The sequence below is a fragment of the Mercenaria mercenaria genome, chromosome 18 (genome assembly GCF_021730395.1).
Source record: "Mercenaria mercenaria strain notata chromosome 18, MADL_Memer_1, whole genome shotgun sequence".
NCBI lineage: Eukaryota > Metazoa > Mollusca > Bivalvia > Venerida > Veneridae > Mercenaria > Mercenaria mercenaria.
In genome coordinates this window covers 5,196,594-5,212,745 of record NC_069378.1, presented here as the reverse complement: position 1 = coordinate 5,212,745, position 16,152 = coordinate 5,196,594, and the positions used below count along the sequence as shown (strand labels likewise).

Below are 16,152 nucleotides of genomic sequence, written 5' to 3'. Positions count from 1 at the left end.
GTTATGCATTAACACAGTTACAATGCGGATTTTATTAATATACAGTGCCATTGGATGGTGAACTTTTCAGATGAGAAAGCTGTAGTTCATATTCACCTGTTGACCAAATAAAGGTACAACGATAAAAATATAACCAATGTCCGTTTAACGCAGCTTTTTCGAGTACCTAACAAAACTGAGTAGTTAAAGGAATAAATCAATTCGGTCAAATGTTGAAACTTGTTATCCTCACTTTTTCATCTGTCTAGGTTAACTATACAACAGCGTTCCAAAAGAACTCTGAATAACATTTTTTAATACTGACAAAAATATAATTGAGTTTGAAATAAAACAAATCAATCAAATTTATTCTTCACGGAGTTATAATTGTTTCACAAATGTGGCATTTAATACAAAAGAGTATACGAATGTTTTTGTTAAATAGTTCTTATTTTTATAGGATTAATTCCTTAGATCAGTTTATGACACGATTGAATATCAATAAACCTAGAGCCGTTTTTTACCTTAAAAAGTAATATCCAAATAAGATATAAATTGCCTTGTCAGTTACACTGCAGCTATAATTAATTTTTCTATAATATTTAGAGTACGAAATGTGCCCAGTCGATAGTTTTGCATGTGATGGTATCGTCTGTCTTAATCCTCATCAAAAATGTGACGCTGTGGTCAATTGCAAGGATGGAAGTGACGAGATAAACTGTGGTGAGTACACGAATAACATTAATAGATACGACAAAATACTGGATATTGTATCTTATCATATCTTATCATATCTCCAGTTTTGGATGTTTTGGCTGTCACGTGTTCCTAGTATAGTGATGAATGGAATGGTTTTAACGTATTACCGTTATTTCCTTGATTTTCTGTGTTGATTAATCAAGAAGCCTGTTGTTTCTTTAAAATATGTAAGTGCTTGAAACACCTTCTGCTTTAGTTCATAACTCTACCGTATTCAAATGGACTTAGACATAAGGTTATATATTTTTCACAGGACAACTTATAAAATTTTGTCTTGTATAAGTGTTCAGCGAGAAGATTAAAGGTCATATTTGTTGATACAAATGTAAAGCGGCTGTGATATTTTGAAACATGCCGAGTATTTATTTCTCCGAACAAAGTTTAGGAATGTGTAGAAAGATTAACATTTGACTTTCATACCCAAAGAACCCAACAAATGTCTCCTTTTGCTTAGGTAATAAGAATAACGATTTGTAATTTGTTTAAACTGAAAGGCTTAGTGCAATGTAAGTTTGTAGCAATTTGTTAAATTTCATGCAAATGTGGTTTATAAATTGCAGATTACTGTCCAGGTTCATTTGCATGTGCTTTATCGAAAACATGCATCCCAGAAAGTTATGTATGTGACGGTCTAGTTGATTGTAATGATGCATCGGATGAGTCAAACTGCTCTCAGCTCTTTAAAACATGTGAAGAGCTTCTCAATGTTGGAATTTCTGAAAGCGGAATGAAAATACTTGGTAACTATTTAACTAATCAGAGAGAGAGAGAGAGAGAGAGAGAGAGAGAGAGAGAGAGAGAGACCGATGTTTACTTTTGTTGTTCTATCTAGATGTTGCAAAGATCGAAAGTTTGACATACTGAAACTAATGCAAAGAAAATGACTTATTATTGTATCAACGCCAAGATAATATTCAAATCTTTACACGTACATGTACACATCTTACTTCTTTCCCTAACATATCCTACATTTATGTTTTGTTGTGAGTCGTGTCAAATTTTAAACATGTCTGAGAGAATCTAAAAAGAGTAGTCATTTAACTGTATAAAAACGATGACAACATTCTAACCTTAGGATTAACCATGCTTCCTCCTTAAAACATGATCATACATAACTGTTTGTGCACATGATAGCTATATGATCACCAATATATACAGACAAGAACCAAATAGACAACTCGAAAACATCAAGCACAATTATGTTCAACTTGTGAACAGTCAGTGGCAAAACACAACTGAGAAGGTTAAAACCCTGAATCGCATACCAACCTTCACTCTGAATATACATGGTTCAACCAAGTTTAGAAGGTAAATGACAGTGTAAATTAAAGTGCATTAGCGCCAGATGAACCCCTTACACATGCTCGTAAAATGCATTCTCAGAAACCATATAAAGGACCATGCACGAATACACTTACATGTACTAAATATTGCCAAACATTATGAATTTCCCGGCGAAACAAGCCGGAACTGTAAAAAGATCCTTTGGAATAATAAAATGCTATCAGCAGCATAACAGAAGACATGGCTTAACTGTGTCAGATCATGGGAGGTTCTGAAATATTCGACACCTCTCAAGCCCGCAACTACCTACGTTAGCGGAGTTTTATTACAGTAAAATGAATATTCTCCGTAATCCCAAAATAAATAAAAAATATATTAAACACTCGATTCTAAGTACAGGGAGACTTTTTACAGCTGACCACTGTTGTGAAAATTAATAAATTCTGTGAATATATCTTTCGGCGGCATAGAAGGAAACCTACAATAGCAGACTCGATTTGATCGAGTTTGTTCATGAGCGGTTATGAAATATGCGCGATGCTGCTCCATCCCATTGAGTTTCAAGAACTGCACGTGATGTAGTTTTCCGTTATTGCCATTAGAACTTATCGATAGTGGAATCGTAGTGTCCAACACTGCATATTAGCCCTTACCCTGCTAAATTTCTATAATGTACTGGTCCATTTTTCAATTTGGGCAGTACCATTAACTGTTAATAGGGTGCATAACAAAAAAGTTACTGACTGAATGGCGAACAGTGCAGATCATGATCAGACGCACGGATGTTCAGGCTGGTCATGATATGCACTGGTCGCAAAGACAGAATCAATGTTTCAGCATGATAAGCGTTAAGTGAAGCAATATTATCTACAGTACACCTACAGCCTACAAACTGCCAAAACATGCAAAATCCTATTCATAGCACTACATAATGATCACCGAAATGCTCACATGTTTTTTTTTTATTCAAGTGTAATTTTCTATTAATGAAAATGTATATCTACCTGCAGATGGAAAGTATATTTATTGTGATTTTGAAAAGGATGAAATCGGAAATCGGATAAAAATCACAATGATATATCATAATGTAGACTGGTTGCACCACAGAGGAGCTGAATACAACTTGGAGCCACAGAAGTTCATACGTGATGCCCTAACATCCTGGTATACATGTTCTCAAAAGGTAAAAGGTTTTGTTGAGAGAAATATTATACTTGTATATGGTTATGACTAAATAAATGGTGTAGCTTTTGCATAGCAACAAAGTAAGATTGTCAGATGTGTTTACTATTTTTAGACAATTTCATTGCATATTTGTTTATACAAAATGAAAACAGTCAATTTAACCTTAGTTTCACCTATAACATAGACAGAACTTTCATACCATGAATGGTGTATGTTTAAGCACAAATGTATTACCTTTAATTGTATGTCATGAACAGTTGGACTGCGATCCATTACTGTAACAATACATAATCATTACATTAAGATATAATAATATTTAATCTGCTATTTTTTAATGGAATGGTCCATCATTCAATTTGGGCAGTGCGACTTTTGATTCAAAGGGGTGTTCACTAAAAATGTACTGACTAATTAGCGAACAGTGCAGACCATGATCAGCCTATACGGAGGTACAGGCTGATCTGGGTCTGCACTGGTCGCAAATGCATAATCATTTGCCGCCAGCTAAAATATATTTTATTCTTGTTCAAATAGTTTACACAGGAAACACGTCAGCGAAGATATGTTATTAAAGAGCTTGCTAATTTGACGTCCTGGGAATCAAATCATGTAGTGTTACAATACAATCCTTTTGAAAGGTACGTTCTACATCAAATTCTTTATTATTTATTATGGCACTTCGTTTCATGTAATCTGAAACTAAAATTCAGTCAAAACAATATTAAGTTTAGTTTAATATATTTGTTGTATGGAGAAAAGCAAAGTCAAGAATCACTATTTTCAGTGACAGTGTCTATGACGCTATACTTTCAATACTGTACTATGTCTAGTGGCCTTACAGAAGAAAATGTATTTATTAACAATTTAAACACTGATGGCTCGTTTGACAAGTGCCAAAGTGCCCCAGTTTCCTTTTTTCCTTCATGGTTTGTGATACAACACGCCTCTATGACGTCATCAATAATTTCGTCTGGACCGACACAGGAGAAATTATACCACATCAGTTACCATTTAGGGCCATTTTAATTCGACATTTTTAAAGTCCGTTTTCTCGAATATTGTTCAATGTATTAGTTTGAAACTACACATAAAGTTGTTTATTAGCTGTACAGAGATTATAAAAGCTTTCAACCTTGACGATCCAGCAGTTCTGTGTCTGGTACGTGCACGATTTCACCAGTTTGCACGAGGAAATGTTGGTAAGCAAAACTATCAATTTTTATTTTCATTTAGTAATTCTGGAATTCTATTTACCCTGAAAAACATAATCTACCTATTAAAATTGTAATGGTTAGGATGAATATCCAAGCGTGCGGTGTTGCAAGGCGATCATTCACTCAGACACGTAAGTGAATCAGATTTTTTTTTATATAACGATATTCTGACTGCAAACATTTACAAAATGAATCTATTTAAAATAAATTATAATACAAATGTACATTCGTGAAAATTTGATATCGAGTTATATTTTTTTACAGGTTTCCCGAGTCTTTGGCAGACATGTGGCTAGCCTTCGGCAGAAGTTTCAGCGCACGGGCAATTAAGCTAGGTTGCCATTCAGGGGACTTATTCTGACACCACGTCACCGACAACAGCGGGAGCGATAGGTCCAACGGCACCAGCGTATGACACGGGCTGAGTGGTTCAAATGCCCTGTTCACGGACGAGAGTCGGTTTAACTTGTACCACAATGACGGAAGGATGCGAGTGTACAGACGTCGAGGTGAAAGACTGAACGACACGTGTGTTACAACGAGACAAGTATGGTGGTGGTTCTGTGATGGTACGGGCGGAGTGTCGTTTCACACCAAGACAGACTTGATAGTTGTTCGCAGCTAGGTACCAGCAGGATATCTTGGTCCCTGTCGCCATTCCGCACCTACGACATGCTGTACGTGGCATGCAGTTGCTGCAAGGCGGAGAACCGGTCCATACTGCTCGTACGACACAGATATTGCTCCAATAACAGAACGTGCGGCAACTGCCTTTCCCGCCTAAGTCACCGAATACCAATGTTATTGAGCACCTGAATGGCAAGTACGAAGTCGACCCGCAGCCCCGCGCAATCTATGTGAACTGGAACAGGCCCTTGTGCATCAATGGAGGATTATACTCCGATGGGTCATCTGGAACTACGTGCTGTCGATAAGGCAGAGGTGTGTACATGTTGAGGACATGGGAGGACACACGAAGTATTAATTTACCGAACGTACAAACTTTTCTGGGATTCAGTTACTTTTCACATTGTTAGAATTTTGCGTTATGCCATTTTGTGTATTCGGATTTTACAGTGATATTTTCTATTTGTTACGTTTTATACCTATATGTTTATCAGTTGGGAATAAATTACGGGAAAGTACGTCTAATGTGTTAAATTATTTATATTCAAAACTTGAATGAAATCCGTTCACAAAAAATCGAACTACATGGCATTATATAGTTGTCGGACTACAAAGTGTATACGCGGTTACACGGTGACGTACATAAACTGTAAGCAAGCAAAATGCAAATATAAACCAAGGACAAAACAAACACATAAAAGAACACATACAGTGTGGCTATACTACGTCATCGGGGCATCTCCTAACTAACCGGCCAATGGTCACAAATAATCACTGTAGGGCACAAACAGGTCAGCAAATTTACAGGTGCCTACTATGTTACAGGTAGTGTTAATAAAAGTTTTTACAACCAGACGAACCTTCACGTACTTCATTGTAAATGTAAATTGTGTAAACTCGTGTGAAGATGTCTCATGAACCATATATGCATGTACATTAATTGCTTCGTAGATGAAAGGACAAATCAAAAAGAGCAACTTCAATACATTCCGGATAAAAGTTTGTTTGTATAATAAATCAGCCCGAGCCCCACCTTACGAGGTATAATACGTCCATCCGCAAGTCGAATGGGTCAAGGCAGTTCCAAAAATGGACATTTAAACAAGAATTATATAGGATGTAAGGGTGGGGAAGTAGAAATACGGCCTCTTAAAGTTACAGAGAAGAAAGGAGGTGGAGTGTATGGGTTGCGCTGCAGGACATGGATGTGAGCATCATATAGATATAATATCAAGTTAAAGGTACAGAAGTGGAGAGGGAGTGTTTGGAGGATGACGGATGTGAATGAGAGAGACTGAGATACTATATAGCTGAATAAACCTGACTTTTTGAAATGCATGATGTCCAAAAACTAGGACAGGCTTTACAGTAAAATATGAGTTATCAAGATAAAACAATAGTATGATACAGTGTACATAATTGGGAATGAAATGTACGTAACACTTAGTAATACATTTTGCGATCCATGCGGTACAACCTTTAAGGCTTTTATGTTTATTTTTGACAAAGTCATGGCTCATGTGTCTAAGTAAAATCCAAAATTGAACTCCGTGTGAATAACGTTGCATTCCGAATAACGCTCTTAAAATGTTCCAAGACTGTAGGTCAAGAACTTTTGAGAAGTTTGTGACACGAACTTGTATGCCTTTTATGATATTTAATTTATAAATGTCAAAGGCCATAATTGTGATATGGCTTAGAAAAGTCCCTGAAAAATCCCTTAGTGTCAACTTAACATTCTGAGTAACAAATATGTGCTATCTGATGAATCTTTTTCAAATACTTTTTGAGGTATGCACGACACAATTTCGGCCGTAAAGATGGATAAGGTTATAATTATGTGCCACAAAAACGTTTAAGGGACAATAAATAGGGTCATTTCTGTGACCTTGACCTGTGAAACAATGACCCCAAAATCAATAGGAGTCTTCCTCAAGTAAAGTAATTTTAAATCTTTTTTTTTACCCTGAGCTTTCGAAAGTACTGACCCGAAAAACGAATGGAATCGTTTTCACTTAGTGCTTATATATAGTCAGTATGGCTCCCATCTTTGTATGGAATCTAAACAAAACCCCTTCAATACTTCTGAAGTTGTCCTGTGACAATCGTCGTAGATCTACTATAAATTCTGATATTTCTGTATAAATATGTTGAATACTTTTACGTGTTACTATAAAATTTCAAAAAATAGTTCATTTGTAAAGTCGTTATTTCTTGTTGTAAACTTATCGTTTTAGAAAATTGAAGTAATTAACAATTTATTTCGAAATATTACAGCAATATATAAAGAAAATAGTTCAGCTAAAGAGACATCAAATGACATCGGAGGGTTTAGAATTACCACATATCGTTGCAGAAATGTCGATTTCCACGAGCGGGCTTAAAGTAATCATACACTATGGAAACCTTAGTAAATTAAAGTTAGCTCATCATATTTGTGGTAAAATATAAAATGTCAGCAATCGACCTATTCACCCAGAAGCAAGCTGATTAAGTGCAGGAATAGGGGGATCACAGGAAGCAGTACGCAGGGACGATACTTATAAAAATATGTAGCACTTTTGATTTTACCTTGTTACGGTTAAGAAATATACGTATGTTTTATTCTTCAGCAATGCAACCACAGATACTTTTGAGATACATTTCACCTCAGAATCCGTACAGCTCAGGTACTTTGACAGTTTTGATGTAAACAACAACCGAATTGCAATAGGACCTATAATATGTACTAAAGGTACTAATGATAGTTTTACCGCAAGGTTTGTGTCAGAGCTGTTATATTTCGATCTCTTCAGATCGCTCAGCACGACATTTAAGTTGTGTTAGTGTACTGTTTAATTTTTCAGCTTGAACATTGTCGGCTTGGGTGTTCCAATACTCCCGCTTTAAAAGCGTTGGATATTGATTAACTACCTATTGTGCCTGCTTTTTAATTTTATTTTGTTATTTGCAGTTTCTTTGATATGCAGGCTCCATAATCACAGATCCCGCCTCTAAATTCCAGTATACTAAGTTCTACTGTTTTCTCGTTTAGGGCAAAGCCATTATTTTATCTGGGGACCATAACCCACTTTTCTGTGCATCATTGAAGATTCCATATGCATCGCCGTATGAATACATCCGTGGATGTCTCTAAATTATACCCTGGTGCTTGTAACATGTGTAAATGTTGAGTTCTGCTCAACCCGGGGCTAGAGGGCATATACGGTAGCTTGCATCCCCACTACCGTCCATGTACAGGCTCAATCAAACCGAGCCTGCAACATTTTCATTTATGTCGTGTTGGACAACCTGTGGTATACTTTTTTATTTTATACACGTATATAACAGTAAAGATACAAACGTTGACTTGTCCGAAACACCAAAAGTCAGTCACCTCCGGTTTATAATCGGTAGTGTATTTTGTTACTAAATTCTTTGCCAATTCTTATTATAAATTAGATAAATAACATATGGAAAATATTAAAAACTACATTTTTCTAAATGTTTTTCTAATCATTATGAACATCCAACAATAACTGAGCGAAAATGGATGTATTATCGTTTTCATGGAAGACATAAGCTTACGAAAAGCATGAAGTATTTCTGCTTTTCCTCACTATTAGTTATAGGACAACTTAAAATGAATGTTTATCCCTTTTACATTGTCTGTACACTCACCGACTTGATAAACCTCACCCATATATGGCAATTATTACGTACCCATTTATAAAGTCCGTTTTAGAACTCATGCATATTTCTCGATAAAAAGCTAATAACCTATAATTATTTCATTCTTGCAATCAGTATTTAACTATTTAATTAGTCATGTTTTATTACTCATTGAATCTGATCTAGTATGTTTATTTCTTAATGATACTTTAAGGTCAAGAAGGCGTAATGAACGGGATTGCATCCTTGATAATATGTTTATAGCAAAAGTTGAACTTTATCCGATGTACAATTATTGAAAAGATCAAATGCAAATTTTGTACACATATGACGTCGAAAGAAATTACGTTTTAGCCTAGCTGTAAATAGTTGTTACGTTGCCGTTTTAATGGCGATTAATTTAGCTGCGGTGCGTCCATTAATTAAAAATGTTTCTCTTTTTTTTTCCAATTTTACAAAATAGTTCTTTTGAAACCTACACGGTGATGTAATGTTTTAATATGTACTCCAACAATTCGCCGAAGGAATGCAAAATTCAAGCCAAAATCTTTCTACAAAATTATTGTTTTCGTGCGGAATGACTAAGTGTGTAAAAACTGGTACGTAGATTAAAAAAACTACAATTATCTAAGAATGCGGGGGTCTTCGACATCGTTTTCGCTGTATTTATTTTTAATTTTCTCGTACCCAACCCAACTTTTCACGCGCAGTTTTTGTGCATCAAACTACTGAAAAATAAATTAATTACAAAAAAAGTTTACAAAATAAATTTCACATTAAGCGTATTCTTATTTTGTAAGCCATTTTCCGATTTGTTTCCGATTTGACAGTCATACTCGTATACCTGATTGCATGTTACTCATAAAAACGCCTAATGAAGAACTGATACGTCTTCTTAAAAATTTCACTACTCGTTCTCTCCTCCATAGATTTTTCTAATGTTCTTGAAATGTTTTTGAATAAGATAGGATTATAAAATTCCTCGACTACTAGGTTCATGTTCACGTTACTGTTCTATGAAAATTGGGAATTTAAAGCACAGTTAAAACGTTACGTCTTTTCCCGCGTGTTTCAACCAAGCTCACACTGTCTGTTAGTAGGATTTATTTGCAGCCACTATTTAACGGCTTGTTGCAATATTAAATAAATTTTCCCATTGAGGTCAAGCCCATTTCAGCTGTTTGATAAATAGTGAAATACAAATGTATTTTTCAACATTAGTATTGCGTTGCGGATACGGTGCAGCCTATAATATTATGTTAAATATACTAATTTCGGACACAACTGACGCTAAATTTGACACTTTGAATACAAGAGAATAAAATAAAAATAAAAAATATCAATGTTAAAATTACAGTATAAAGAAATTACCTTTAAAAAGCTCTCCGTTCTCAAAATCGTTATCATAACCACTACAAAAATATCCGTTGAACTAGAACATTATCTAAATACCTAGTTAAATTTTGGCCAAGAAATAAGAAAATCAGGTATATAGTTAACCCACCCATTTTAAATAATGCAATAATAGTGTAACAAAACTGTCAACTATCAACCATATAGGAATATCCTTTAGATTACATGTAAAAACCAATGGTATTTTTGACAAGTTAAAGATAGATGGGAGGTAGTTTAAAGTGTTTATTCTTTGAAGCTAAACAAAGATCCGAAAACGTATTTATTTGGTAGCCGATAATTAGAATATACAATCCATTAATTATGATTTTATCAAATACAAGCAAAACAATAAAACTGTACTTGATATAAACTTTTCACTTAAAAATTGGTTGTTTGAATACTCTTATGTGTTAATTTGCCAAAATATAAAAACAGGGATGATTAATGACCCAGTCAACCGTAAATGAGCAACAGCTTGAAGCATAGCAACCAAAAAGCGACAAATGCATAGAAATTTACTTTTCGGTGTTCCCGTCACATCATTACAGGCAAAAGTTTCTAGGATAAAAAGAAATCGCGACTGCAAACAAATCTGATCGCGAAATTAGAACTAGATTTCTAATTGGGCCTATGTCACTCACTCACCTGAACATAACTTTTACCTTTTGACCTTGCATGTTTTGGGCATGTTTTTGCCAAGGGAATTATTCATTGCTATATTGTTTACCAAAAACCATTTGTGTATGTTTGAGAGAGGACCTTGCAAGGATGCTACATACCAGTTTGGTTGAGATTCATCAGGTCAAGTTCACACTTAGGGGTCAAAGGTCATTTAAGAGAGTGTCTTGGCCATAACTTCGACATGCATGGTTTAATCTTATCTTTTGTTTGGCATAAATGTTGACCTCACCACAACGAACGGAGTTTCGTACGGCAACACCAGGGCCCTATTCGGAAGGACAATGTCACACTTAGGGGTCAAACTCATTTTATGGGTTGTTCGAGCCATAACTTTGACATGCATGGAGTAATCGTATTTCTATTTGGCATAAATGTTTGCTTCAGTGAGACGTAGTTCCATGCACAAGTCCAAAGTCTCTATCTTAGAGGTTTAAAGTCACACTCGAAGGTAAATATGGTCTCGACATTCGGTAAACAATTTTATTTTTATTTAGCATAAATATTTGCTTGAATGAAGCGGAATGTCGCGCACAAACCTCATGCCATTATTTCAAAGTTCAAAGTCACACTTAGGGTCAAATATCGTATAAGATCTTTTCTAGAATGTAAATTTGAGCATTTTTAAATTTGGCAGAGGTAATTATTTCACTTATTACCCCCAATTAAACAGTATTGCCACAGGACAGAGGTCCATTTCCCTGAAGGTCAAGGTCGCACTTATTGATCAAAGGTCATGTCAGATAGATGTTATTGCTATGCTACTTTAACTTCTATGTAGCGTTTATTCTTTATTTGCTGCAAATATGTCAACAAAAAATTGGACACAACATTAATGCCATTCGGGCATCAGCATGAAAGATGTGGCTGCCTCTGAAAGGGGCCAAGCCAAAATATTTAGATAAACTTAAGGACATTACAAGGAAACTACACACCGAATTTGGTGAGTATCTGTAAAGTCGTTAAGAAGAAGTAGTTCTCTTATTTTTTCTAGGGACAGGGAAAAACAGAATAACTATAAGAAAGGATCCTTATAAAGGATGCTTCAAACCAAATTTGGTGAATGTCCGTTTGTTAAGAAGAAATGGAAGAAGTAAAGCGGACATTAATATTTGACAACTATGTATGACCTTCACCCGGGACCTAGTGACATGGGTTATGTATCTCGTATGTCCTCGTTATAAGGTTAACAATCTGTGCTAGTTTTATGAAATTGCTTCTTATACATGTAGTTATGGGGCGCACACAAATTCGAGCTATTTCATCTTTAACCTTCAAAGGGAAAGTAATGTTATTCTGATGTAAAGTCCATCTGCTAGGATTTCGTAAAGTATTTAGACAAGTGAAAGAATTTTCAAAATCGTCCTCAAATGAAAAAGTTATGAGCAATTAAATATTTGATAAAAAGGCGGCCATTTTGTTGGCAACAAAAAAAGAAAATGGCGGATTTATTATATTTCTAGATACATATTTGAACTGTATTTATTTATTTCTGTAAAATAATTTCTCTATTTTTTCCAGCTAAAATGATACAAAATACCATGTTTTACATCTTACACTCAAGAAACATGAAATTATTCTATGTAAAAGGTTATTTGACGCAGTGAAATCTTACAATAACATCTGCAAAACTCTTTTCTACTACTCACCGTTTTGTTTCAAGGTGATAATAGACATATTATTACACCATTTATTTAATGTTTGATCTTGTGGCATAAGTCATCAAGATCGACCAGAAATGTCCTCTGAAAATCAGAGCCGAATGAATGAACAAAAGGCTGGAATGAAAATGCTTGTAGTCAGTTTATGTCCTTATTATTGTTTCTTTGTATATAATTCGATAAGATGGTTGGGATAGAATAATAACTCCTTTTTTTCAAAGTATTTGCAAATTTTTTTGTAGAATTTAAATGATAAATTACCGAATCATTAAACAGTTTTATCTATAGATACATTCATTACTTCTAGACTGTAGAGAAGCCCTCCCTCTGTCCATTATTAAAAATGTAAAATCTAATATATAGAAATGTTAAAACAAGCATCTATACTTAGTTACTAGTCGTAATTTGTATGTAGAAAATTATTACATTTTTATTGTTTTTTTTAAAGGGATGGTTTTTAATAACTCCAAGTTTTGGTTTTTTTTTTTTTTTTGAAAATCAAAGTATTTGTTTTAAAAATCCACTATTTAAAATAATTTTTTATAAAGCTTCAGACTTTTCGATGGGTTGCCATTCATCAACTCTATTTTCCCCTCAAATTATTACCTACCAAAGAATATTTTTTCCCAAATTTTTTTTTATTTTTTACTTAAAAGCTTTAAAAAATCCTCGCACTATTTTAAAATGGCCAAAAACTGTATCTACCCAAACGAATAAAAAAATATTCTATTTTGGGTTGATTTTCGAACTTTTTAGTAACATTTTATTTCTAATCCCAAAACTTGAAACTTTCATAAAAAGATAGAAACTACTGATCGAACAAGAAAATTCTGTGTTTTCATGCTTTCTCCCCCTAAAGCAGGGTTTTCGGAAATGTTTTATTTTTGGAATTTTTCTATGTATTTGACACTCGCTAACGCAATTTTCCCTTTTTTCCGTTCTTTTTTTTTTTTACATGCCAAGGGTCTTTACGTTTTTTTCAAATTAAAGGGGTTTTTTTTCAAAGGTAGACTTCCGGGGTTTATTATAAATTTCAGGCCATTGCAACATAAATGTATTACAGTTAACCTTTATTCTTTACCAAAGCAATGAGTGTAAAGGTTCAAATAAATTTTTTAGTTTATTCTTTTTTGGTAAAGACTTTCGGGAAAATAAGGGAAAAGGGAAATAACGTGGAACAAAAGTGCAGCTTCATGACAGACGGATATGTTCCGCGCAGTTTTATCATTCTAAACAATCTAAACCCCCAAAAAAAATATTTTATCAATTTGAAAATACTTTGCTCAATTCGGCAAATACTACGGCTTGATTATTGTGGGAACGAATACTCCAGTGGGAACAAGCGACATTGCTTTTACAAAATAACCCGTTTTCATATAGAGGATTGTTACCTTAAACCACCTTCAAGACTGTGGTAACTTCGAAATATATCTTTGACGTTAAAACATAAAACTTATTCCGAAGTTCATTGCTTTTAAATTTTTTGCTGCATTGCATAATTTCTCCTAAAAATTCAGGAATAATTATGATACTTAAAATATTTTCCTCTTCATTTTCAGCACAATGAAACTTTTGAATCACCTCATTTTCTCTGATCATTTTGAATATGATACATAATGAATTAAAGTTTAGTCTACAGGATTACGACGGCATTCAAGTGTTTTTCTTTTAATGATTGTGGATACCTGTTTTTCTAAAATCTAATTCGTGTTTCCTGTATTCTACTTTATCTCGCTGCATTTCGGTTATTTGTTATGTGGTCACTAATTTAAACAAACAAATTATCGTATTGCACTGAATGGATCGTAGAGTTAAAGTACTTCTTATTTCTTTCATTATGGAAGCCGAATTCATTTGTCCGGACGGGTACGTGAAATGCCCCGGAAGTTACTGTATATATTCTCATCGCGTATGTGATGGCAATGTGGACTGCATTTATGGCGAGGACGAAGAAAATTGCTGTAATTATGATGTTTACTAGTTTATAAACATTTTAACAACATCAGAATTGTTAACTTTCCGTGCTTTTTGAAACATTTCATTAAATTCTAAGTCAAGTACTTTCAAAAACAATATTTATAAACAATGTTTTTCAATAAATAAATATGGAGATTACCTCTCATTTGAAAATTGAGATCCGTACCAAAGAGTTCCATCCTATTTATCATCAACTAGTTCTTTGTCATTTAACTATGTTCAACTTGATCTATTTCAGGGTGTTTGAATGATAAAAAGACGATTTTGATATTCATAGACATGACGAAAGCAGATAAATTTCAAAAGAAAGCCAATAGGCTAGCTAGTAAACTGTATTCTGAAAATAACACTGTTGTGGTTTTTCAACATTATTTTATGAGCGGTGTAATGGAAGGCAATTTAATAAAATCTTATAATGGGCACGAGCTAGTTTATGACAGAAATGAATATAAAGTAAACATCAATCCTGCATTTAAAATTTGGCCAGAATGGTCTTTTGAAAATTTACTTGGATTACACAAGTTATTTACAAGCGCAAAAACTCACCTGCTTATATTTATATCTGAATCAAGACTGAGCGAATATGAACATATTATTTCAAACAATATGATTAAATTTATTGGCATAAGTAATGGTGAAACCCATGTATTGAATATACGTGAAGATCCCTCTATAAAGTCAAACACGAAAATTGTTCCATCATCTGTATCTGAAATCCTTATTAGAAACTGGAAGGTTTTGGACGCAGTTGGACCGTTGTTGTTAAAGGAGCATTGCAGAAGTAAGTATTTCAGAACATACCTACCCATGTTCTTACAATCTTCACCAATTAAAAATTTACTTTCTAGTCCCTCTCCTTTCTATTTCATTTTTAACTCGAATCATGGAAGGCATCCTTTGGCAGTTAGAACGTTGTTGTCATCTTATGTTGTAATGTTTTATCCCTTGTAGACTTTAAATAAACTAGCATACATAAAGCCCCATGTGGTTCTGGGACGATCTGTGTATGAAAAGAATTGGAACCACTGTCTTACCCTTGCATGATCGTAAGAGGCGACTAATAGGGTCTTAACACTTTGTTTTGCTGTAACTGTGTGATTCCAGCAGGTATACAAATTTTGATTCCAACCTCATGTTTTTATTTCGATGTAAATGAGATGTGAAATCAAAAATTGTAGTCCTGTTTGGCGCCATATAACCTATACTGTGTTGGTGCGCCGTATAACCTATACTGTGTTGGTGCGCCGTATAACCCAAATCAAATAAAAGCATACATAAAACGTCAGTACATACATTTCTAGCGGTGATTACATGTTTCAAATTACATGTCATCAACAAAACAAAAAGTACTAAAAACGAACTGAGGTCTTTTTTGTCTATCTTAATATATTAAGTACTTACAGCTATTCATCGGCATTTAAAATGTTTGCGTATATTATTCAATAAACCGTATTTGTTAATTTTTATCCATGTTTTAAATACTTGAACAAAAACCCTTAATAGAATTGGCACTCAATTTTTGTCATGTGCCATACCGAAACGTTTTATTACTTTAACTGAATGTCTGTCCTATCATCTAAAAATGTTTCTGTAATCATCACGATACTAAACTTCTATCCAGCAGCCTACGGGTCATTTTAATACATGCATATCATATAGAATTAATTTTCAGTGTTGTGAAAACGAAATTGAAGGTTGTCTACAAAACCGTTTTAACTCACTTTTTCTTAATCACTTTTTTC

At 34.2% G+C, this 16,152-nt stretch overlaps 1 protein-coding gene across 1 annotated transcript; it reads left to right on the top strand.

Moving 5' to 3' along the window:
* Positions 1 to 593: 593 nt before the first annotated feature.
* Positions 594 to 14,661, top strand: LOC123539345 (uncharacterized). The gene is made up of 8 exons (XM_053530657.1): positions 594 to 702; positions 1,299 to 1,478; positions 3,033 to 3,205; positions 3,742 to 3,845; positions 4,312 to 4,406; positions 7,326 to 7,377; positions 7,661 to 7,717; positions 14,649 to 14,661. Exons 1-8 carry the CDS (start codon positions 594 to 596, stop codon positions 14,659 to 14,661), a joined length of 783 nt encoding a protein of 260 aa, XP_053386632.1.
* The last annotated feature ends 1,491 nt before the right edge of the window (positions 14,662 to 16,152 follow it).

Excerpts from the sequence above, each read along its gene's own strand:
- LOC123539345 (XM_053530657.1), top strand. The coding sequence starts at position 594 with ATGTGCCCAGTCGATAGTTTTGCATGTGATGGTATCGTCTGTCTTAAT. Across the intron at positions 3,846-4,311 it reads CAATACAATCCTTTTGAAAG|CTGTACAGAGATTATAAAAG; the intron begins GTACGTTCTACA and ends GTTGTTTATTAG. Across the intron at positions 7,378-7,660 it reads ACATCAAATGACATCGGAGG|CAATGCAACCACAGATACTT; the intron begins GTTTAGAATTAC and ends TTTATTCTTCAG.